Source organism: Manis javanica, chromosome 6, assembly GCF_040802235.1.
Source record: "Manis javanica isolate MJ-LG chromosome 6, MJ_LKY, whole genome shotgun sequence".
NCBI classification, from domain to species: domain Eukaryota; kingdom Metazoa; phylum Chordata; class Mammalia; order Pholidota; family Manidae; genus Manis; species Manis javanica.
In genome coordinates, this window is record NC_133161.1 from 44,875,521 (window position 1) to 44,898,615 (window position 23,095).

At 52.1% G+C, this 23,095-nt stretch overlaps 1 protein-coding gene across 6 annotated transcripts in view; it reads left to right on the forward strand.

The window, feature by feature from the left end:
* Nucleotides 1–19,130, forward strand: part of CRHR2 (corticotropin releasing hormone receptor 2) — a 45,604-nt gene extending 26,474 nt beyond the window's left edge. For 2 of the 6 annotated variants that reach the window (XM_017670913.3, XM_017670915.3), the window contains 10 exons: nt 3,154–3,239; nt 4,660–4,766; nt 5,067–5,184; nt 7,006–7,159; nt 7,671–7,731; nt 9,259–9,331; nt 15,048–15,133; nt 15,316–15,451; nt 15,906–15,947; nt 17,333–19,130. In XM_017670913.3, the coding sequence (XP_017526402.1) occupies nt 3,154–3,239; nt 4,660–4,766; nt 5,067–5,184; nt 7,006–7,159; nt 7,671–7,731; nt 9,259–9,331; nt 15,048–15,133; nt 15,316–15,451; nt 15,906–15,947; nt 17,333–17,473 (1,004 nt within the window). In that variant the 3' untranslated portion in view covers nt 17,474–19,130. Of the gene's footprint in view, nt 1–3,153; nt 3,240–4,656; nt 4,767–5,066; nt 5,185–7,005; nt 7,160–7,670; nt 7,732–9,258; nt 9,332–10,161; nt 10,225–15,047; nt 15,134–15,315; nt 15,452–15,905; nt 15,948–17,332 lie in introns of all 6 variants that reach the window. The other 4 variants (XM_017670912.3, XM_017670914.3, XM_037027517.2 and 1 more) reach the window with 3 other exon arrangements.
* Nucleotides 19,131–23,095: the final 3,965 nt, after the last annotated feature.

Genomic DNA, 23,095 nt, shown 5'->3' on the forward strand with positions numbered 1-23,095 from the left:
GAGTCAATTTAATTCATCCCACGTGTACTTGATGGCTCACTCCTGAGAAGGGACCTGGTGATTCCAACTGGGTCTCTGCCTACTCATCTGTCTCCAGGGAGCTTAAGTTCAGGAACAAAGTTAAAAAAGAGGATCAGGTCTGAAGAGATGAAGTCCATAGTGAATTATAGTAAGTGCTCTAAAATAGATTTTTGTTTTTCAAATTTTTTATTATAGCACAACAAGAGGATTGTGAAGTCAATTTTGTGAGACATGACCAGCATTTGTGTATGAAATAAATAGAATTCATTAGAATCTAATAGAAAAACATTATAGCTGTGGTCAAAATAGATTTTGCTTTGTGAAACTAGATCACTAGTATGTGTGTGTGTTTGCCCTGTATTGTGGCATGAAGTGCATGGGTTGCTGTGGTTCAAGCACAATGGAGTGTGAAGGCCTGTTCTAATAGGAGACAAGATATAGGGGAGATGTTTAGCAAAAAAAAGAGATTGCTTAAAAACCTACAGTGTTGGGGAAGCCTCCAGGAGGAGGTGGCATTTGAGCTGGAGTTTAAAAGGCAGGAGTTTGTCTGTGAGCAATGGGTGAGAGTGAGGAGGGTACTTCAAAGGGTGGTTCAGCATAGAGCTGGTATCTGCTAGTGCAAGTGACGCCTGACGTGTAGAGTGGTGGGATGGGTTAGGAAGTTAGGCTGGGGCCTTGAATGTTACTCCAAGAAAGTTTGGCTTTATTCCATCACTTGGGCAGTGAGGGTGAAGGATTAGAGAGAGTAGAGGGGCCAAGAGAAGAGGCAGGGAGGCAAGACAGAAGGCCGTTGTGCCAGCACAGGCAAGACAACTAGAGAGAAGGCAGAGGACAGGCAGGAGGGTTGTGGACTCCAAAAAAAGAAAATGAGGAGAGAGAATCCACAGAACTTGTACCCCAAGGGCATTAATGTAAAGAGGTCTCACATTTGCAACCTTTCTGTCCTGACTCCCTCTCATCCGCAAGCCTGCCTCATGGTTGGTACCACCATGAGATATCAAACTTGGGAAATAGGTATTCTGAGGTCCTGTACTTGGGGAGCCCCACATTGATTAGAGAGAAGACAGTCATGTCTGGGCAACTCAGGCCAGGTCATGAGCAAGAGTTGGAGTGTGAGGCTCAGGCTTTTAGGAGTCCGGGGGTAGGGGCTTCAGGAGAGAGAAATCCATGAGACAGGAGCAATCGAGGAGACCTTTCTGGAGGAAAGGCCTTAACACTGAACTTCAGGAAAGCTGGATAACTACGAACACATCCTTAGAAGATAAAAAGGTTGTCTGCCCTTTGAACCACAACCAAGACCAGGGTCTGCCTCATCTCACACAGGCCTGCTGAGAGGAACTCTAAACCCCTATCAGTATAGGATTGTTTATTTTATAAAAGGACCTACCCTTCCCAAGATACCTTTACGTGGGTACTTTTTGCTTCACCCCACACCCTGTCCTTTAGTTCAGGAGCACCATTGATCCCATGTGTCAAATGTTCTTAACACACAAGTCTTACGTAGTGAAATAATCCTGAGGAGAGAGAAAACCCAATGGGGGAGTATGGTGCCATGATTAGGGGTAAGGAGTGGGGTCCTCACATTGGGGTCAGAACTGGCCTCAGACCAGCACTGGCCTGGCTGACTGGTGACAAAGCCCAGTCCCTCCCAGGGGCAGGCCTCATGATGATGGGCCTGAGAGGCAGGGAAAGGCCAGTGACAACCCTGAATCTGAAAGAGCTATGAGCTCAGAGCAGCAAATTAAAAAACAATTAAGCTAATAGGATCTCCCCCATTGTTTCTGCTCCTCAGCAAGTGCTCCTTAATAATTCTGTTGCTTTTAACTCACTGTCAGCTCAATGGAAGTAGATTTTTAAAGTAACCTAATTATTTCAGAACTCACTGCTTCCATACACAGCCTTAAATACGCCTTCCAAACTCTGTAACTCTGTGCTCTGTGAGCTGTTTGTTTTAATTAGCTTTATATTGTGTATCTAACATCAACCCAAAAGAAAAATCCACAAGCAACTGTCTGTTAGCCAGACAGCAGAACCCTAGTACAAATCACCCCCAGGGGCTCACCCTGAGAATCTGTAATCAAGTTGGGGAGGTAAGATACATGTTAACAGTGCAGTGAAGAGTGGAGCCGGCACAGGGCTTTGGTGTTCTCAAGTGGGAGCTGTTCTCCCTGACTTCAGGGGGAGGGTGGGCTACCTAGAGGGTGGCCTAGGAGCTAGACTTTGACAGGCAAGCTAGGATGAAAAGAAAGGTAAGAATGAGCATTCTTTGACCTTCACTAAAACTTCCATTTTTGCACATCAGACAGTGATGCTCTGAAATGTCTTTTCACACATCACATTCCAATTTTAATATGGAAGCCAGTTCTCAAACATTTAGAACTATCACATGTGGTCTCCCAGGCAACTGTAGCTCAAGGTCAGCAACATAAATTTCTCCAAATTCCCCTCATTCCTGTGTACCACTACTCAGTGGCCTAGAGGTTAAGAACACAAAACCTGAAACCATGATGTGTGGGTTTGAATCTTGGCTCTCCCTCTTCTCATTTTGACATCTTTGGAAAATAGGTTAAATCTCTTTGTGCCTCAGTTTCCTCCTCTGTAAAATGGGTTAATATTAGTACCTACTTCATGGGGTTGTTATGAGGATTAAATGGACAAGTATATATAAAATAGAAGAGGATCTGATGTGTGGTAAACAGTTACTTTGTAAATGCTAGCTGTTCTTAAAATGGAAATGCTGGTACTGGTGGGAAAAAATATCTATCTCATAAGCACAAAGTGATTGAGAGAAGGATTGAATTATTTGGTATGCTGAAAGCAGTGAGTCTTCTGCCAAAACCCAGGTCTCAAAATTGGGTTCCATTTCAAACCAAACTTGAAAAATGTGTGTGAAATGTTCGTCAAAGATTGTATCAAAAATGGGTTTTATCATGCCTTTCAGCTACCATATTTAATAGGCCTTTTGTTCAATTTTCACATAAATGACTTCCATGTGAACTTTCAGACACATGTTATATTTCCTGGCCTAGAGAGACTGACAAGTATGGACCTTATCTTGGGGGCACCAGGGAGCCAGAGAGTGTTCTTGAGGAGGGGAGTGACCTGCCTCTCGATGGTTGGCATCTTTTGTAGGGAATGCCTACCGAGAGTGCTTGGAGAATGGGACGTGGGCTTCACGGATCAACTACTCACAGTGTGAGCCCATTTTGGATGATAAGGTGAGTGGCCCCCACCTGCCTGACCCCAGTCCTCATGTAGGCATTAGGACTCAGGTTGAGTACAGAGGATCCCAAGGGTGGTAGGATCAGTCCTTGTGCCACCCAAGCACTCCTACTGTACTTCTTTGCCCCTGCCCCCATTTCCTTCCTGCGCCCAGTGACCCAGTGGTGGGGTAGAGAAGGTGGACACGGAGCACCACCTTCAGGAGAGCTCAGGCTGGCGACAGTCCCAACCCAGGCGGCACAAGACACAAGAAGGGAATGAACATGTAAGCAGTGCCCCCACAGGCTCTGTGACTTCCTTCTTCCTCTGGGCCTCAGTTTACCCATCTGTCATTCTGATTCTGCGACTCCACGTGGAAACAAGGGCAACCTCCAACACGGCAGCCCTGGGGAACTAGGTCCCACTCTTACTTCGCCTGCCCCCTGTCCTAGAATTGGATTTCCATTCTGCCTGTGGTGCCGTTAGAACTCTGCCTTGTTCTGACCCAGGATAATACGTTCCCCCCTCCATCTCCTTCCTCATTCACCTACTACAGCTTCCACTGGGGCTGGAACATTTCCCAAAGGAAGCTCAACTTCAGAGGAAAAACATGTGTCTACCCTGAGATAGTGATTCTACAAAATGTGAGCCAGAGCAGGTCTGCAGTGAGGCCGTAAGAGTGGCAGGCAGGACCGGTCACGAAGGAAAGAAAGAGGTTCCTCCCAGACCTCTGTCCTCACCCTCCATCTGACAGCCTCCTCCAAGCAGTGGCAAACCAAAGTAGGGGTGGGCTGGGGAATCATTTGCTCTGGCAGGAAGGGGTATTTTATCACTGCCTCTGTGAGAATTGCAAGCACATGGCAATAATAAAAAGCGGACTGCTTTTTATATGGTTTTAATGTTGTTTTTAAGTTCTCTATAGACAATGCACCCCCTCATTGCTGCACCCAGGGCAGAGTGATCCCAAGGTGCCCCAGACTCCCCATAGGTCTTTTTGCTTCTGAGGCAGAGGGCAGGTTGGCTCCACTGTAAGATGTCAGAACTGAAGCCCCGAGATATGTATCAACTCACCCTCCGTCACTCAGCCAGCTAGGGTTTGAGCTGAGACTAAACACAGGTGTGGCAGCTCTCAGGCCAAAGTTAAAAGAAAATAAAATCTGTATACCCACATCTCTGACATATCTCAAAATACACTGTATCCAAATCTGCCCTAAAATTGTATGGTAGGAGGCCTGGCCACAGCCATTTATACCAAATCCCACCCCCACCCCAGAGTGAATAGGATCCAGCTCTAGGAGCCAGGCCTGGTGATAATGCCTGGAGCCACTCTGTCCCCAAGGTCAGAACATGCAGGGTGGCCATCACTAGAACACCCAGCCTCTCCACGTGCCCCCTGCCTCCTCCATCTGCCTGTGTGTCCATCTGTCTGTCCAGCAGAGGGAGTATGACCTGCACTACCGTGTTGCCCTCTTTGTCAACTACCTGGGCCACTGTGTTTCTGTGGCAGCCCTGGTGGCTGCCTTCCTACTTTTCCTGACCCTGCGGTGAGTCTCCCCCACCCCCTGCTTTTTCCTTGCCCCTGCTCCCACAGTGGCCCCTTCACCTCTCCCAGACACTCTCACCTCCACTCCAGGCCAGTGGACAATGGGGGTTTGGGGAGGTGCCAGGGCACTGCCCATTGGCAGGCATGCAGGACAGAAAGGGGTCTGGCTCTGAGAGACCCACTGTGGCCTCCACAAGTGGAAGTTGGGCTCCTGGTGCAGCCCTACCCTCACCCCAGGCTGAGTCCCTACCTGGCCTCAAGGGACCCTGTCCCAGTTGATCCCTACCTGGTCCTCCCATAGGAGCATTCGCTGCCTGCGGAATGTGATTCACTGGAACCTCATCACCACCTTTATCCTGCGAAATGTCATGTGGTTCCTGCTACAGCTCATCGATCATGAAGTGCATGAGAGTAATGAGGTCACTGGGCAGAGGCTTGGGGCTGGTCTGGGGGTGGGGGAGGCTCTGGGTTCTAGAAGACACCCACCACTCTTTACTGATCCTCAGGTACATACCTGAACCTGAGTTCACCTCCACCCCAATCATTATCCCTGCAGTGTCAGGGCTGGGGGATCAGGGGAGGCCTGCCCGACAGGTGTCTTGGGAGCAGTGCAAACCTAATACCAGACTTTAGTTAATCCTATTGCATTCCCATCTTGTGAATTCAGAGAAGATGAGGCTGAAATTAATCTGTTGAGATCATCTCACTTAATTCCAATGAGAGACCTGTAGAGATTATTTTCCCATTATACAGATATGGAAATTGAGGCTCAGAGTGGTTAGGTGACCCTGTAGTGATGCCCGTACATTTGGGCCCACAGACTCTTGAGCAGGCCATCCCACATGGTAGCTGCCCTCATCCTGGATTTGTATCAACTGCTGTTGTACTGTGTCCAGGTCATTGTAGAACCCAAGACTGGAATGGAGCCCCACACAGAGTTCTTTGGCACACCATTAGAGACTTGTCAATACATCTTCTTTGGATGTTTGGACCTGAGCAGACACCTAGCCTCAGCACCAACTGAGTTCAATCCAGTTTTGGGGGTTCTGCAGCCCCAAATTGGCTTGTACTGATAAGACATTGCTTAACTTGGAGAAAAAGCAGGGTTGGGAGGAAGGGATCTTTAGCTTCCCACCTCAGCAGGACTTTATCAGAACAGAGGAGAGAGACAACCATGTGGGGTCCAAGATCAGAGCTGGGAGCATTGGGAAGGCCACAGGGGCAGCGCTCAGCTTGGCAGGGGGGGTTACCTGACAGTGAGGGCTGCCAGAGCCAGAGAGGGAGTGGGCCGTGCACGGGGGCTGGGAGCTCCTCAACACACGGCTCCGCTGACCACCATGCCCTGTGTCCTAGCCTCAGTTCTGAGGGTTCCCTGGGAACAAACCCCTGGGAAAGATGGCCAGGTGGGATCTGTTGAGAAGCACTCTGGCCTGGAGGCCTGAGCCCTGGCTGTGGCTCACTGTGGCTCTGGGTGGGCTTTTCCTCTGCCCAAATCCTGTCTCCCTTCTGCAGGGTGCTTGAGAGGGCAACCCTGCTCTGGGAGACAGGGAGAAACTCCCCAACAACATTCACTTCTTGGTGCCTGCCTTTGCCGTCCTTCATCTCCTTTAACCACCCTGCCAGTCGGCATTACCATTTTCTCCATGTCATGGTCAGAGAGGTGCAGTGACGTGCCAGAGGCCAGAGTTGGTGAATCTGTCTCAGCACCAACAATGACCATACTAAGTCCAGAATCCCTCAAAATAAGAGGTTTTGGAGAATCACCTCCATGGCTGCAGCTCACCTTCTAAGACCCAGTGCTATAATTTATATAACAATATTCTTTTGACTCACCACTTTTTTTCTACATGACATTTGCATATTCCATCATTTAATGGAAACCAGTCTGACTTGCTGTGGATTGAAGGTGACCCTCAGAAAAATGACAATGTAAACAACATTGTTGTTCAGTTCTAGTCTCTGCCTGCAGAAAGCTCAGAGCCAGACTCTCTATTGAAAAGGGAGATTAGAAAGCACTGAGGAGAAGTCACAGGCACACTGGGACCCATGAAGACTGGCTCCTTAACTTAGTCCGAACCACTGAACGAGGGTGAGGAAGGATGAAACGTCCCAGCATGAGACTCGAGGGTGTTTGATGCCATGTGCATGAACCCACTAAAATGGCATTCCCTTCCTCAGAGCCCATACGTGCATGTGGGCCCTGGCCCCTGGCAGCCTCTGACTGCCGCCCACCCCTGCAGGTCTGGTGCCGCTGCATCACCACCATCTTCAACTACTTCGTGGTGACCAACTTCTTCTGGATGTTCGTGGAGGGCTGCTACCTGCACACGGCCGTCGTCATGACCTTCTCCACTGAGCGCCTGCCCAAGTGGCTCTTCCTCTTCATTGGATGGTGTGAGGGTCCCAGGGGTCCAGTGGGGCCTACCAGGGAGCCCCCTGCGCTACTGATAAGGTTGCCTCCTTTCCGATCCAAGGACAGATCCTCAATTCTACCCGCCATTCCAAGAATAGTCCTAGCATGCAGTCCATATGCCTGAGGAAGAATCAGATAGTGTCTCCTAAAGGACATCCCACAGTAGCCCTCTTTTCCTTGCTTGACATGGCCAATCCAAAGACCTTTGTATTTGGCTTCAGAAAAGAAATTGGCCACCTCCACTTCCCTATCAAAAAAATCTTGTAAAATCACACTGTCCCCTCATCTCTCTGACTGCTTTGAGGGGATGCAGAGCATGGGGGAGGGGTGGAGACGGGGCCCAGGGACAGGGGCCCTGCAGTCATGGATAGCCGGCCATTGGATGCCTGGAAACAGGATCCAGGTCCCTTGTGGTCACCCCACCTTGTATTCTCCCAGAGGGTCCCCTGTCCATCTGGCTGTCCACTGCAGCCCACATCTGTACTCTTTCAGGTGTCCCTTGCCCAATCATCACCGCCTGGGCCATCAGCAAACTCTATTTTGAGAATGAACAGTAAGTAGGACAAAACAGCTATGGGGGCTGAGGGATATTAGGTCAGGTCAGACATGGGCCCCAGCCAAGCCACAGGGCATCTGTGCCAGGACAAATTCACTTTACGATCCTCCTTAAACTGAAAAAATATCACCAGCCCTCACGTCTCCTGTGGTAGGTGTCAAGTCGGCTTTGTGAACTGAGTTAGGAATCATTGTTCCTTTTAAGTGCTTGAAGGCATGACCCATTTAACCTTTGGTAAGGCTTCCTCCTCAGAGTTTAATGTGGCAGGTCCAGCCTGGGTTATATGGAGGAGGCCAAGGGCTAGAGGCTTTCAGCTCACAGCACATCCAAGGCTGTGTTAATGAGTCTTTCACAGACCCCCAGGCCAGGGCAGTGGGCACTTGTTTTATTCAGGCACCCACTTTCTGCCTGGGGTACAGTGTTCTGTCCTGGGACTCTCCCTGCACCAGAGACTTTGATATACTAAGCTATGACCCAGATGTTGGCAAATCTGGCCATAGATCAGTCAAGGACTGGCTGAGAAATTGGGTGCCACCACCTGAGAGAAAAAGGAACTGTAGAATGTCAGTTTCTGTATACAAATCTCTCAGGGCTCTCTGAGGCTGGAGAAAACAAATGGGATTTGGTGGAGAGTGGGAATGGATGGGTTCCAAGAGCTCAACATTAGGAAGAGCTCTAACAATAAAGGCTTTGCAAGAATAAGAGGGCTGCCTTGGGAGGTAGTGAGCTTCCTGTCAATGGGGGCATTCAAGCAAAGACCAGAAAGTCTAGTGCCGGGAGGCAGCAGGACAGATGCCTGTCTGAGGTGGGTGCACTGGATGGCCTCTGAGGCTGCAGAGGGCACAGGATTTCCACGATGTCCGGAAGCCTAGGTGGCCCTCCTTTAGTGTAGTAGGAGGCGCTGACAGAGCCAGACTGGGTCCTGGCCCAGCTCTTCCCCCTGATGCAGAAGCCTCTCCAGCCCACCAGCATCCCACTAGAGCACCCAAGACTCTGGTAACAGGGGCTCCCTTTGCTGGGTGAATAAGCCTCAACTTGGAGAAAGGCCAGGGTTCAGGCTGGGAAAAGCCTCCCACTTCCACATCTGCTGCTTTATGCAGCTGAGTGCCTGGCACACGGAGCAGTGGGTTCCAAGCAATGTGGGAACAGGTAGTGCCAGGTGGTTGGGCCCTGGGCCAACCAGGGGGAGCTGACTCTCCCTTCATTCATGAGCCTCCTGCACACCCAGCCCTGGGCCCAGTAGTCTGGGATGGGTTGGGGAGCGAGGAGGAGGAGGAGAGCCAGGGTTTGCCCTCAGTCCAGCTGGCAAGACCAGACCCTCCATGTAGGGCAAAAGGCAGCCCAGGAGTAAGCCAGGGTGGTGAGTGCAGCTGGAGCTGTCCCCAAGCCTTTTAGTGAAGGTGCAGCCATGGAGATTGGGTCTCAGGGAGAGTTATCCAGAGGACCCTGGGTCCAAGAACTGTAGTGGGACCCTGGTTCTGGCTCAGGCTCAGCAGGCCACTTACAGCCCCCTCATCCTTGCAGATGCTGGTTTGGCAAGGAGCCTGGTGACCTGGTGGACTACATCTATCAGGGCCCCATCATCCTTGTGCTCTTGGTAGGTCCTCCCTCTCTGGGACCTGGAACAGGGCTGGGTGCTGGGAGGTAGGGAAGGATGAGGCCTGGGGAGGACCCTGCATGCACTCTGTACAAGACACCTACTTGCTGGCACCCCCTCCCAGCTCTCCCTTCACACTCCATGCCCTACTGCAACACCGTCACCACTCTGGCCCTCAGGTTCTGTCTCTGGGTGGAGAATGGGTCTGACTGGCAGATTTCTAGTTCCTCCCATATCTGATGTCCCCTTGCCAGGCACAATGCTGAGCAGCCAAGCAAAGGGGCAGCTGGTGGCAAAAGAAGGGTGTGCAAGCATCTGTTGAGCCCAGACCTGCATCTCCATCCACCCCTAGTGATCCCCCTCTGGGCCCAGCCCACCGCCCCCAGCTTGGAGCTGTGGTACCAGAATGAAGCGTAATGAGCAATTGTTCCTTGTCCAGCTCTCCGCCCTTTGCCAAATGTATTCGTATCTAAGGTATAATTGCCTCCCCATCTTTAATCCACAACGAGCTCTAATTAAGGTAGAGTTAAGTAGAGGCTGCGTTCTGCAAAAACGAACCCATTATATATCATACATTTTTTAAAAAGAGACACACAAAAATGCCCCATAAGAAATTGGCATTTACGTAAGACTTATTTCAGGCTTGGTAATTTCTGCTGGTATGCACCAGCTTCCTTAAAGGGCCACCCGCTCCTTGTGGGAACTGAGAGACAGCGCCATCCCCCTCTTGCACACAGCAGGTGCCTAATGGGGGGTTCTCTGATACACCTTGGAGACAATTACGGTTTATCTCTTTTATTCCCTGACTCTCCTTTTTGTGACTTCTTCAGGATTCACTTGACCCTCATCTTTGGAATGTCCTTGATGTATATGAAGCAGAGATGACTAGAAAGGTTTTCTACCCACTGCCTGAAATTCCACCATTAGGGCGCCATGTATTTCAGAGTCAGAAGCCAGTCCTTGTCTGCAGTCAGTTGGGGGAACGACTGTCCTTGGAGTCCCAGCTGCAGTGACTCACCCACCCCCCAGCATGGACAGAGGGCCCATTAGATCCATCCCCAGCTGCCACCAGCCCACCCTGCAGGGTTAGGGATTGTGTTGAGCCTTGGACCCCACCAAGGAAGGCTGGCCTGAATGGGAAACCAGGATAGTGGGGAGCAAGTCCCTTCTGCAAGAATGTAGGACAGCAGTGAGGAAATGAATGGAAAAGAGAGACAGGCAAGGAGGTCTGGCTGTCAAGACCCAACTCCCGGCCCCTTATTCCACGCTCCCTTCTCTGGTTCCACCCTACCTCTCAGCTGGAGGACCCTGCTTGTCTTTCCTTAGTGCCCAGCCTACACCCAGCTATTTGCACTGACCGGGCTTCCAGGTTTCAGACTGAGCCTTTCCAGAAGCTCTATCTTCATTACTTGCTCCCAATCCTCACGTCCTTGGTACCTGGAAGTAGGGGTTATGCTCCCCATTTTATAGGTGAAGAAACTGAGATGAATCAGCCTTCCCACTCTCACACTAACAGCTAGCTGAGCTGAGATTCAGAGACAGGTCACCCACCTGTCTGCCATCCTGTTGGCTGGGTACGTGCTCGGTGTCCCTGCCACCCCTGCCCTCCCCCAGCAGTCCTCGGCTGCACTTCTGCCACTGCAAGACATGCGCGTAGTTCTGGGTTCTGAGAAGTGAGGTAGCTGGATGAGTTTGCAGGAGGCTGCTGTCGCTGTTGTCATGGGAAAGGCTCATGGCATTTACTGGGCTCTGCTCTGGCCCAGGTACGGGGCTTGGTGCTCTCCGTAAGTATTTTGACCTGTACTGACCTTCCACAATGGGCTCTGTGGATATCTGCGTTGATGGGTGAGGAGGCAGAAGCTCAGCAAGGTTAATTAAGCAACTTGCCCAAGGCCACTCAAATGTCAAGTGAAACAGCCAATTTGAGGGCCACACGACAAGGACTTGGCGCTAGGCGTTGTCTGGAGGCGGTTCCGGAAAGCACAGGGAAGGGTGGGAGCGGAAGACAAGGAAGGGAGGAAGCCAACACAGGGAGAGGGGATGAGCAGGCTCCCGAGGAGGCAACCACGTGGGAGACTCTCAGAGGTGCCTGCCGAGGGTTGGAAAGCTGGGTTACTTATCCACACACTTCCAGCCTTGTTAGTGGAGGTTCCCTGGGCACGTGAAATCCCCACATTTCCAGGCCTCCCGTTTTTGAGCTGAGCTATCTTCCCTGTCACCAGAGAAAGCCTCAGGTTGGAAACTGTCCCTGGCAAGTACAAGTGAATGCAGGGGCCCAGGGGATGCAGGCTGGGCACATACGGTGTGGTTTATCAGGGCCGCCGGGCCAAAGCCTTGGCTCTTTGTTCCATGGATGGTGTCTCCTTGCTCAGCGTTCCTCCCAGCGGCATCCCAGTTGCCCCTGTTCCAAATGCAGATTCCAGGGCCCCTACCTGCCACTAGGAATGTTTGGGGTAGGCCCAAGACCTGCATTTGGAACAAGCGTCCTAAGTACCTTTGATGTGCACACGCTAGTCAGAGAACCATGGTGTCTAGGGGACCTGCCAATCAGAGCCGTGTGTTGTCTGGCTTTCTCTGTGGCCCAGCCACAGTCCTGCACCTGGCAGAGCTCAGGATTTGGGCCTTTGAGACTTCATCAGCATAGAAAATGACAACAGGAGAAAACTGAGGTGCCCACTGAGGACCATGCTTCCAAGGGCTGTGAAGCAGACTGGTCACCAGACTGCTATGGGGCACCCTCAGTTCCATTTTGTGGGGCTCCATGGAGACACATCACTGGGATCCACAGATCCAAGTGGGACAGGCAGGCTGGCCATGTTAGTGGACATGGTGAACAGTCGGTACTAGAAGCTGAGAGCAAGAGAGGGGCGAGAGGAGGGACCTAAGGTGAGCTGGCAGCACCCCAGTAACCCTGCTCGATACCTGGGCGGAGGACAGTCCCAAGGGCTAGGGCCTCCCCTCCCAGCCTGGGTTAAAAGGACAGGAGGAGCTGTGTCTGAAGCCAAGGAGGGAGAGATGTTAGTCCTCCTCCCTGCCTCCCTGTGGTGAAGGTTTGGGACCCAGCACTGCTCGCCTGAGCACCGTGACTTAGCAAGAGCCCTCTTGGGGTGGGGGAGGGCTCGTGGTGCCGATGCGCTGGAGGTCAAGAACCTGTGAACTGGGTCTGTTTTCTTACCCTTGGGGTAGGGGGCATGTGCTGTGTGGCGTGGTGGAACATGCAGTGGTTGGAGCCACCTGGGGTTTGTGGCGTGGCCCTGAGGGAGCTCTTTGTCCTCTTGGAGCCTCCGTTTCCCATCTATAGCACCAGGTGGTGCTTCATGGGGTCACATACATGCTGGCAGCTCTAGGGCCCTGCCTCCAGCAGTTGCTCCCGGCACCTGGAGCCACAGGTTCGGATCCTGTGCTGATGGGCTGTCTTGAGCTCCAATCACCCACCACTGGTAGTATGAACAGTGCCTTCCCTCTGGTTCCTTCCATCTGGCCCAAGTTTCATTAACCCCGTAGGAGCAGCAGCATGATGCAGGGGTCAGGAGAAGGATTTTGAGGCCAGCTGCCTTGGTTTAAATCCTGACACAAATGCCTCCTGCTTCTGTGACATAGGCAAGTGATGTAGCCTATTGGAACCTCAGTTTGTGCATCTGTAAAATGTGGATAATGATCCTACCTACCTCAGAAGGCTGCTGCTTAAGGAACAGTCAAAAAGTACTTAGAACAAAAGCTGGAATGGTGTGAGCACCAGACCCATGTTCAGAAGCACTAGGCCTCTCATGTCTCTCCTGGTAGCAACTATAACATCCTGACCCCTAGTCAGATTGCACTGTGGCCTGATGCCTGCCACCACATGCCAGGCCTGGGCTTTAACCAGGGTGGGGCACTTGGCCCACAGAGCCTCACTGGGATTGAAGCTGGCTCCCCTGAGGAGGAGCTAATGTGCCGGGTGGGGTTGGGGTGGGGCCTGAGCTGCCAGTTGCTATTGACTGGATAGATGGATGGACGGATAGGTGGCCATACGTGTGTTACCCAATAAATAAATGGGTGAGTGGGTAAGTAAGCAGATAAATTGATAAATGGATTGTTGAGTAGATGTTTATTTAGATGGATGGATGAAGTTACACATTAAATAAATGGGTGAGTAGGTGTGTGGGTAGATGAATTGTTGAATGGATAAGGTGAATAAATTTGGATGGATGTATGGATAAAAGTGGATGGATAATTGAATGAATTGGTTAGTGGGTTGATGGATGATGGGTGAATAAAATTTAATGCAGGGCAATGCAGTAGAATTGAGAATGTATTTTGGTTCCAACAGCCTCTACTCCCAGAGATGTCAGGAAGACTCAGAAAAGGTCAGGTGTTTTGTGTCACTTGTATGAGAAAATTAGGATTGACCTGTGTGTTATGGTGACCTCATGACCCAAGGGAATATACCAGAAACCAAGGAGCTAGAAATTAGATAAGCCTTAAGAGGAAGCAGGTGCAGCAGGCCATGGGCAGCCCGGGCTGAGGTCTCCCATCCCACCACTAGCCCAGGCTCGTTAGGCTGCTGTGCGCAGGAGAGCAGAAGCCTGGGGCTGAAGAGGAGTCTGACTCCTCAGGCCTCCAGAGCATCCTCAAGCTTAGGGGTCACCCAGAGGCCACAGGGATATCTGTCCCATGAGGTCTGCTGCGTCCCCCCACTCCCAGCCTGGGATCCAGGACACACACATCCTTACACGTGGGCACACATGTGAGCCAGCAGACACCCCTGGGCTCATGAGTATCTTCCTGTGGCCCACGGGCACATTCTTGGGAAAAATTCCTAGTGTGTCAGGTGTACACACACTCACTTTCCTGTCTTCTCAACACGTGGAGATGGATGAGGAGACACACAGGCATGACCACAGTCTGAGGCACACACATGCACTGCAGCACAGAGAACAGCCCCACAGCTGTGCCCAGTGTTTAGAGGCAGTGCACAACCATACAGACTGGGTGACACATGAACAGGACGCTTGCAGGCCCCCAGAGACCCAGCATGAGGCTGACTCAGGCACCACACAGGCAGGCCTTGGGGGATGACTAGGTGCAGTGGGCTCTGAAGGTGAGAGAAGGCTCAGAATGAAGATACATGAGGTCCTTCCAGGAGCTCTGGAGTCATCCCAGCAGCTCATTCATCTTCATTGCCTCAGGCATGTCTGCGAAGGTTCTGGAGTTTTCTGGGAGCAGGGGAGGGATGGTGAAAGGTTAATCACTCCTTCAGCAACAGTTACTAATCACTGCCTCCTGCCAGGTCCACTTTGCAGGGCAGGCTCTCCTCTGTCAGAAGGGCCTCAGGAGACCCTCAATTGACAGGTAGGGTCCCTGTGACAGGGAAGGGAAGACGCTCAGGCAGAGCCTCAGCTCCTGTGGCATCCCTGCCTGGGGCAGGGGCTCAGGGACTTTCTGGAGTCGTGACCCCAGACAGTGGCCCTTGTGCTCCTGCTCACTGAATCTAAGGCTCCTTTTCCTCCACCAGGGCTGGGGTGGAGCCCTCAGGTGTCAGGGCACTGAGCATGTGGGGTGCCTGCCTGCCTTGATAAGAGAGGAACAGAGGCATTGGGACACAGGAGGTTCTGGGGGTGACAGGTGGGACAGGTGTGTGCCTGGGACAGGGTTCTCAGTGGGTCATAGGAGGTGGCTGCCTCCTCACTCATCCCTACCTCACACTCCCTGCTTCCACCCACCTCCCTCTCTCCAGATCAATTTTGTATTTCTATTCAACATCGTCAGGATCCTAATGACAAAATTACGAGAGTCCACCACATCGGAAGCAATCCAGTATAGGTAAATGAGGGGTGCTTTGGTCCCTGGAGGTGGAAAAACAAGGAGGCCATCTGGGCCATTCCCCTGCCTCCAGGCCGGGTGAGTCCTCACCCTGGGAGGCTCAGGCTTCCCAAAGAAATGCCACCTGGGTGAGGCCCACCTGCAGCATGGCTCAGACTGGTCCTGTCCCTCTCGCCCCGCAGGAAGGCAGTGAAGGCTACCCTGGTTCTCCTACCCCTTCTGGGCGTCACCTACATGCTCTTCTTTGTCAACCCTGGGGAGGATGACCTGTCGCAGATCGTGTTCATCTACTTCAACTCCTTCTTGCAGTCGTTCCAGGTGGGGCACATGGCCGCATGGGGGCTACGGGCTCTCCTGGCCTGGAACACTCATGCCTGCACCTCCACAAAGAGTTCACACACAGGACTGGCGCAAACGTGGATCCCTTACATACACACTGAAATACAAGTGCATGCGCACGCTGAGCCTGAACCCTGGCCCCTACTACCCACACCCCAGAGCCCAGGTGAGCCCCCCGCCCCCATCTGGGTCCCAGTCACTCTCACCTACACCTGCTGCTAGCCCAGCACCTGTTCTGAGGATTCATGGCAGCCTGTCACTCACGTGGACCCTGCCTGGCACACTTGCATCATGAGGGCTGGGGCCCTACCTAGCCCTGAGCCTCTGGGGTCTGGGGTCCATGTCCCCCAGCCATTCTGCCCCCATTCCATCCCTTGGGGAGGCAGAGCAGCTCACTAGGAAGATCGCTGACCACTCCCTCCTTCCTTTGCAGGGTTTCTTTGTGTCTGTCTTCTACTGCTTCTTCAATGGAGAGGTAAGAGACCAGCCCTGGGAGGCCTGGGCTCTAGGCCTGTGGACCCCACTCCACATGCATGAATGGGGCTGCCCAGCCTTCCAGGAGCACCCAAGTCCTGGCTCTGCTCAGCTGTGCCCTGAGAAGGGAGAAGGGAGGGGAAGGCCAGGGAAACCACTCAGCTTTCGGGGGACAGGAATCCCACCTGAGGGTCTTGAGCCAATTTAGACAGTCAACTATGCATGCCAAACATAAGAATCCAGCACTCCACAAATTCCTCGGAGAGATGGATGAGGAGGGGAGCCCAGGCTGCAGGAGAAAGAGGCCAGAACACAGGTGCTGGCAGAAGGAAGCTTTCTAGGTGCAAGTCCGGTGGGAGTGTGCATCCAGGCCTGATGGACCCAGGAAGCAGAAAAGATACTGGCACATTCCCCCACCACAGACAAGACCACACAGGGGGTGAGCTTCCCGGAGTAAGGCACCAGATGAAGCCTGCTAACTCAGAAGGCCCAGAACCCCAGTAGCCAGTTCAGACCTATGTGGGGTAAGGACACATAGTGGGTTCTGGGGCAAAGAGCAGACATAGTTCCCAGGGCCTGAGAGGTTGCAAACACTCCAGAGGAATGCCAGTGCTACCCTGAGGCCACTTCAGCTGCCTGTGGCAGGGTGTCTCTGCGCTCCTACGTCTGTGACAATGAAAGCAGAGCCCAGAAGGGAAAGTCCAACAGTGAAGACTGGAATGGGCTGGATAGCAGGGAGAGGAGCCACTAGAGCAAGCAGACAATGAACGCTTATGGGGCATTTCTTTTGTTTGGCCACATACTAGGTTCGCATGTGGGGGACATGATCCATTTAGGAGAAAAGTTCCTCTGTTGCAGTACAAGTGAGAATAAAACGGCACCTGTGATGATCAGATTTTAAAACAGAACTTCAGCAGTTCATGCTCTGGCAAATGAGGTGGGGTCTGTCAGGAAGTGGGAAAGGTCCTGGCTGCTGAGGAGGCCAGAGAAGGCCTTTCAGCAGGGAGGGAGGTGACCAAGTGGAGCACACACTGCAGCAGGTGCCTGGGACAGTGCAGGAGCAGATCCAGGAAGCTGGTGCTCCAGTCCTGCCACAGGCATTCGGTGGCACAGCAGCTCAACCTGGGAAGGCAGAGCACCCCAAGGAAGTGTGCAGGAAGCTTCTCAAGAAGAGGGGTGAGGAAGGAGGGTGCCCAGAGAGCAGGCGGTGGCTTCCAGAGCTAACAGCATCAAGGGAAGCACCCCAGTTCTGGAACCAGATAGGCCCTGGGTGTGAGGGTAGCAATTGGGAGGACACCCCAGCAAGGGACTGCAAGGACAGCAAGAGAGAGGACTGTCCCAGGATTGGCCCATTCGGCCCCAGCTAAGCCTCTGTCGCCCCTGCAGGTGCGCTCTGCCGTGAGAAAGAGGTGGCACCGCTGGCAGGACCATCACTCCCTCCGAGTGCCCGTGGCCCGGGCCATGTCCATCCCCACGTCGCCCACGCGGATCAGCTTCCACAGTGTCAAACAGACAGCTGCTGTGTGAGCCCCCAGACGCCCCACGTGTGCATCACCCTGCCGCCAGGACAGCTTTCTGATCTCCCACACCTTTCTCTGGTTCTCCTTGCCTCACGGGCCCTGGTGGGAGCAGAAAGGAGGGGAGAGCCCAGCTCACCAGTCCAGCAGGAGGGGCTGCACAGCAGCACAGGGGACTCTCAGGAACCAGGGCTGGCTGGGCCCCAAGTCTCAGTGCAAGAGGGAGCAGAGTGGGGTCACAGGACCCCCTCCACCAGAAGAGCCGATCATCCATCTTCAAGCATTCTCTCCCACCAGCTTTTCTGGCTGGATCCTCACTGTAGCCCTGTTCACAGATGAGGAAATTGAGGCCTGGAGCCAGGAGGGGCCTGCCCAGGTCACACAGTTCATGGCTGCCCCGGGGCTCCTCTGCCCCTCAAGGTGCAGGCCTTCCACCAGGTGCAGGTGATGGTTGGCCCTGCTCCCTGCCTTCTGCCCCCACACTCAGTGCTGCCCTCTGCTGTTCCTGGAAAGGATTACTCTGGCAGGCTTCATCCCAGGGCCTCTCACCTAGAGCCCTGACCTACCTCTTACCTGTAGCCTCAACTACACTCCACCCCTGACCAAGCCGTCCCTCACCCCTCCCCAGCCATCCTCATGCCCCTGGGGCCCTGGGAAGGATGCTGCTTCCTCTCCTGGGAGACCTCTTCTCAGCCTAGTCCACAGATTGGGGCCTTGGAAAAGGGCAGGTGGGGAGGAAGAGGTGGCCAGTGCGCCCATATGCTCTTAAGCCAAGTAGATACATATTGCAGGATGAAACAGGAGGAGAAGCATGGGGGAGGCTGGGAGAAGCGTGGGTTGGGATAGTGGAAACCAAAGTATGTCTTTGGTAACTGTAACTAGTGCCCTAGCCCCCACCTCAGCCTGGGCTTCAGCTTCCCTTTCAGCAACAGCATCTCTGCTCTCTGTGAAATAAACCATGCCTGTGTGGAAATGGCCTCCCCTCAGGTCAAGTTGACCAGACACCTGGAGGGGTGCTGTGGGCCACGGATCAGCGGAGGGACTCTGGCCTTGGCCTGAGGCTGGTTCTCCTTTTCTGACCTCCACACCAGCAGGTCTGTCCCTTATTCCCCAGGACACTATCTGCCCCTCCTTCCCAACCGAGGGCAGCTTTATCGGGCATGGAGGAGAGGTACAGCTCACCCAGCACACCAAGTCCCTGGAATCTGGGGGAAGTGCCGACAAGGCCCTGCAGTGTCCATGAGCAGCAACCACGAGGAAGCTCCCGGGAAAGGATGGGAGGCAGGTGGGGAGCAGCCATCAGGCCAGAGTTCAACAGGCCTTTCGCTCTAGAGACTCCCTCCACCAATTTTTTAAAAAATTATGTATCCCATCTTGCACGTTTCTCTAAGTTGACATCTAATATTTTTTACATACATTTTGAAACTTGCAAGAGATGTGATTTCTGGCATTTGGTGAATATTTACATTTTAAAATAAAACTGCCACAACTCTAAAATACATCATACAGAATCCAAACACAGAGTGATTTAATATCCACCCTCATCTATTTAAAAAAACACACTAACCAGCTCTTCTTCAACAGTTGGAAATTTTACATTGTCCCTTTTCTCTTTGAACTTGTATCTTCTTTCCATTTCCCTTATACAATTTTATACTAATGCAGTATTTTTATGGCTGAAAGTCTTTTTTTTTGCTCACCTTAGCATACTTCACTGCCACAAAAAATATACTTAGAAATTGAAATAGAAATATTTAATTTCCTATGACCAAAGAGTCTGAGAGTTTTTTAAAAAATATTACTTGGATTGAGTTATTACAGCTATTTTTGGTATAAAATATAGCAGACAATTCAATAATACCACAGACAATAAAAGTTTTCATAAATAATTGTTAAGCCTAAAAAGGAAAACTTACTGAAAACATGGCTTAATGAATGGATAGGAATTTAATTGTTGATGAATCCATGGAAGAATATTTCTTGCTAGAATGAATCAGGACTCAGCATCATTTCTTTTTTTCATTTTTATAGCTCTACATGCTGAGAAACCTTTTCACATACATAATTAGATGTCATATAAATAAGTAGTTGTCACTCAATTCTCTGAACTCCTTCTGAGGTGTATGCCAAAAATTGTGTAGTGATCTATCATCAAAAGTGATCTGTCATCTGGCCACTCAATTAAGTTCTCTTTAAATGTGGCTGAAAAAAAAAAAAAACTATCAGACTTGCCAAGGGCTTGTTGCCCCAGGCACACATGCGTTCAGCTTTTCACCACAGGCAGCAGGGTGCCAGCTGGCACTGGGTGGGATGCTCTGACTTTCTGCTTTCCTGGGTCACACAGCTCTTATATGTTTGGGAAGGTCTTCCTGTGCACACAGAGGGGTGCAGTGGCTGCTTCCATCAGCACCCTGGGGTTCTTGTAGGCAAGGAGCTACAAGTGGCTTGGCCCCAAAAGGCACTAGGAGAGCTCTGCCCGCCGGAAGAGACTGAGCGTTCATCAGAGTGGCCGCAGCAGAACTCAGGCCTCCACAGCGTCTCAGGGAGAAGTCCAGGGCTCTCATCGCTGCTCCTCATATGCAGCACCCAGCTTACTATCCCGCGGGCCCTGTTCCCTGGAGGGCCTACCCCGAAGAGCATTGAAGTCCCTAGCCCTTTTTCAGCAGGCAGTGTGACCTGCTCTCTCTAGTTCAGAGGAGGTCCCCCCTCGGGCCTGCACTGACCCTGCTTCCCCTCATTCCTGGGGCCTCAGGTCATGGCTCCCGCTGAGCTCTGGCCTTGCAATGCTGCCATTAGGCCATCTCTCTGGGTCCCCCACTTGTTAACTTCATTAGGCACCTATTCCTCACAGCCAAGTCAGTCCCTGTTAGTGTCTGCTCCAGTGTAGGCAGCCTTCTGAGCTGGCCTTCCTGGAAGGTGGCCTCATTAGCAGACTTTCCTCTTCAGCAGGTGACAGCACCAGGCCCCTAGGGTGCTTGTTTAACTTTCATCCCCTGACTTACAAAGCTGGAGAAGGTGTGAGACCACAGTGGTCTCCCTCACACCAGCCTCCTGGCCCCATTCCCAGTGAGAAAATACAGGCAGAGCCCGGACCCCAGCATCAAAATGGGGCCATAAAGTGCCTGCTGGGGAATGAGCCAGTAAATGACAAGTATGCCAGCAGGCGCAGCCAGTGACAGAGCATCTGTGGGACGCTGCAAGGTGCACGTGAAAGGCAAGGAGGACATCTCTCTGCTGGGAGCGTCTGTGGTGGAAGTGCGACCCTAGGGCTGAAGCTTCCAGACCCCTGCTTTCCTGTGGAGAAGGCTAAATGGTAGCTGAAAAGAAAATGGACTTAAGGTGAAGTTAAGACTAGCTGAAACTGCCCACCAACATGTGGACTTGTAGAGATGGAGACACCCACAAAGGCTCACAGACCTGGGGCAGACCCTCCTGGGGCCACACACAGAGGGGGGTCCAGATGGACACAGACTACAAGGGACACTAAAGGTGGGCCCAGACACTAGACATGCAACATGTCCACCAGTTGGTCATTCTGCAGTTACTGACCACCACTGTGTGAAGGTGTGGAAATAACATGATGAATAAGGTAAGGTTCTTGTTTCAAAAAACTCAAAATCTAATTGCAAAGAAACAACTCCCAAATAGTACAAGGTAAAAGCAGGAGAAAGGATCTGGGCTCTGCCTCTGTACCTGGGTAGCTGTCAGCATCCATTTCTCTGGCCTGGTGGGGAGAAGAGGGTCAGGCTTGAGGACTGACTGCTTCCGCAGTGGGCACCTTCCTCGGCCCCTGCTTTTTCCACATCTCTGAGCCCATGCCCAGGGTGGCCAGACAAGGTTTAGGGGACACAGGAACCTCAGCTGCCCTCCCCTTTCCTGCTCCCCATGGCCAGGCCTGGGACCTCCTGGGCTGCAGCAGAGCAGACAACCCTGGGAAAGGAGCCCAGGTTCCCTCCTCTTACTTCTGAGCATCTTCAGAGCCTCGTGGGCAGATGGGCACACGTGTAGCGAGGCAGCTGGAGGAGAAGGCTGTCGTGGGGCAGAGAGGTGAAGGGCGAACCCAGAACATGTTTCCCCTTCCCATGATGCTGTCATGGGGGCACACCTGGGGGGGCTGCAAGGGGCAAGGGGAGTACTTCCCCAGGGCAGCGTTCAGCTGGGGAGCTTGCTAGGGCAAACACAGCCGGTGTCTCATCGGAACCAGAAGGGCTGCTCCTGGAGAGCAGACTTTGGGGACCTTTATTTCCAGACTGCGGGGGTTCTAGGAATCTACACTTTTAACAGCCTCCCAGGTAATTCAGTTGTCATCTGGTGTGGGAGCCACTGAGCAAGAAGACATTTCTTGTTTCTTCTTTCCAAAACACACACACACACACACACAGATTTGTGTACTGTAGAAAATGAAAGTGAGTGACTGCCTTTCTGGAAACCTCTAAGGAAAGGCAGCATGAAAAGATTCAAGTTTAAAACATGTAAGTGTATTCATCAATACATTCAGTATGGTTTCCAGGCTCTGCCCCTAAGGTGCCACTAATTCTCCTGAGGGGGTGGCCCCATTTAATGGTGTTAATTGGCAGGAGGAATGGGCGAAGGGTCACTGCCCCATGTTGATTGAGTTTCCTCCAGATATTCTTAGTAGGGATTTCTTTGCTTAGAGCTTCATGCCTCCCCTACCAGAGACCCATCACAGTGGCTCCATCTGGTGAATCCTGTCTATCCTAGGACCTAGCTTAAGAAGCCTCTCTTTCAGGAAGCCTTCTTACCAACACCAGTCGGAGCTGTCCCCTCTGGGAGCTCCTACAGCAATCCTTGCCAGGCTCCACCACTAGGCTAGGAATTGCTGTTCCTCATGCCTGTAGCAAGAGCTCTGCACCTAGGAGGAGCTCTAGAAACATTCACTGAATAAGTTGGCCTTTCCTATTTGTTTCACTGGAAGCTGGTCAACTCACATGCTAGGGTCCAGTACTAGCAAGACTGACCAGAGGCACAAAGATTCCCAGAGATCTATTCGGTTTGCACAGAAGGAAAATCCATTCTCCACAGCCCACCACCAACAAAGCCTGAAGGCCAGGCCCAGACTGAGGGCATCCACTCTTCTCCACTTCACATGTAGACAGAAACTTGGAGGAGAGTCACATTCTTCCAAGACTCTCCTGCCAGGGCCCACACCTGACTTCCTACTGGTAGAGGGTGACCTGTCCATCAGCATTCCTTAGGCAAGATGGGCAGGCCTGCTTGCCACCCTGCTGTAATTAAAAGCACCCTCCTCGTTCTCACAAGTGTCCTGGTTTGGATAATAAACTCTGTGATCACCCTCCTTAAACCCCACATTTGTCTGTGTACACAGTCAGGGCCCTTAAATGATGCCTGGATAAGCGAATGATGAAAACCAGATCCACAGAAACTTCCGAAGGTTAGCTTTCGCACTTTGGAAAGAAACCCGAGTAACAGGGACCTTGCAAGGTTAAGCCCCGAGACTGGTCTTGTAACTGCCTGTTGGACAAATGAGTGAGCAGGGAGGGGCAGGCGGGAGCTGCTTCTAGCTTCGGAAAAAGCTGTCCCTCCGCCTCTGCTCTGAAAACAACAAAGTAATTAATTGTGCCTCTTAATTAGCTCATCAGGGCAGCAAGTA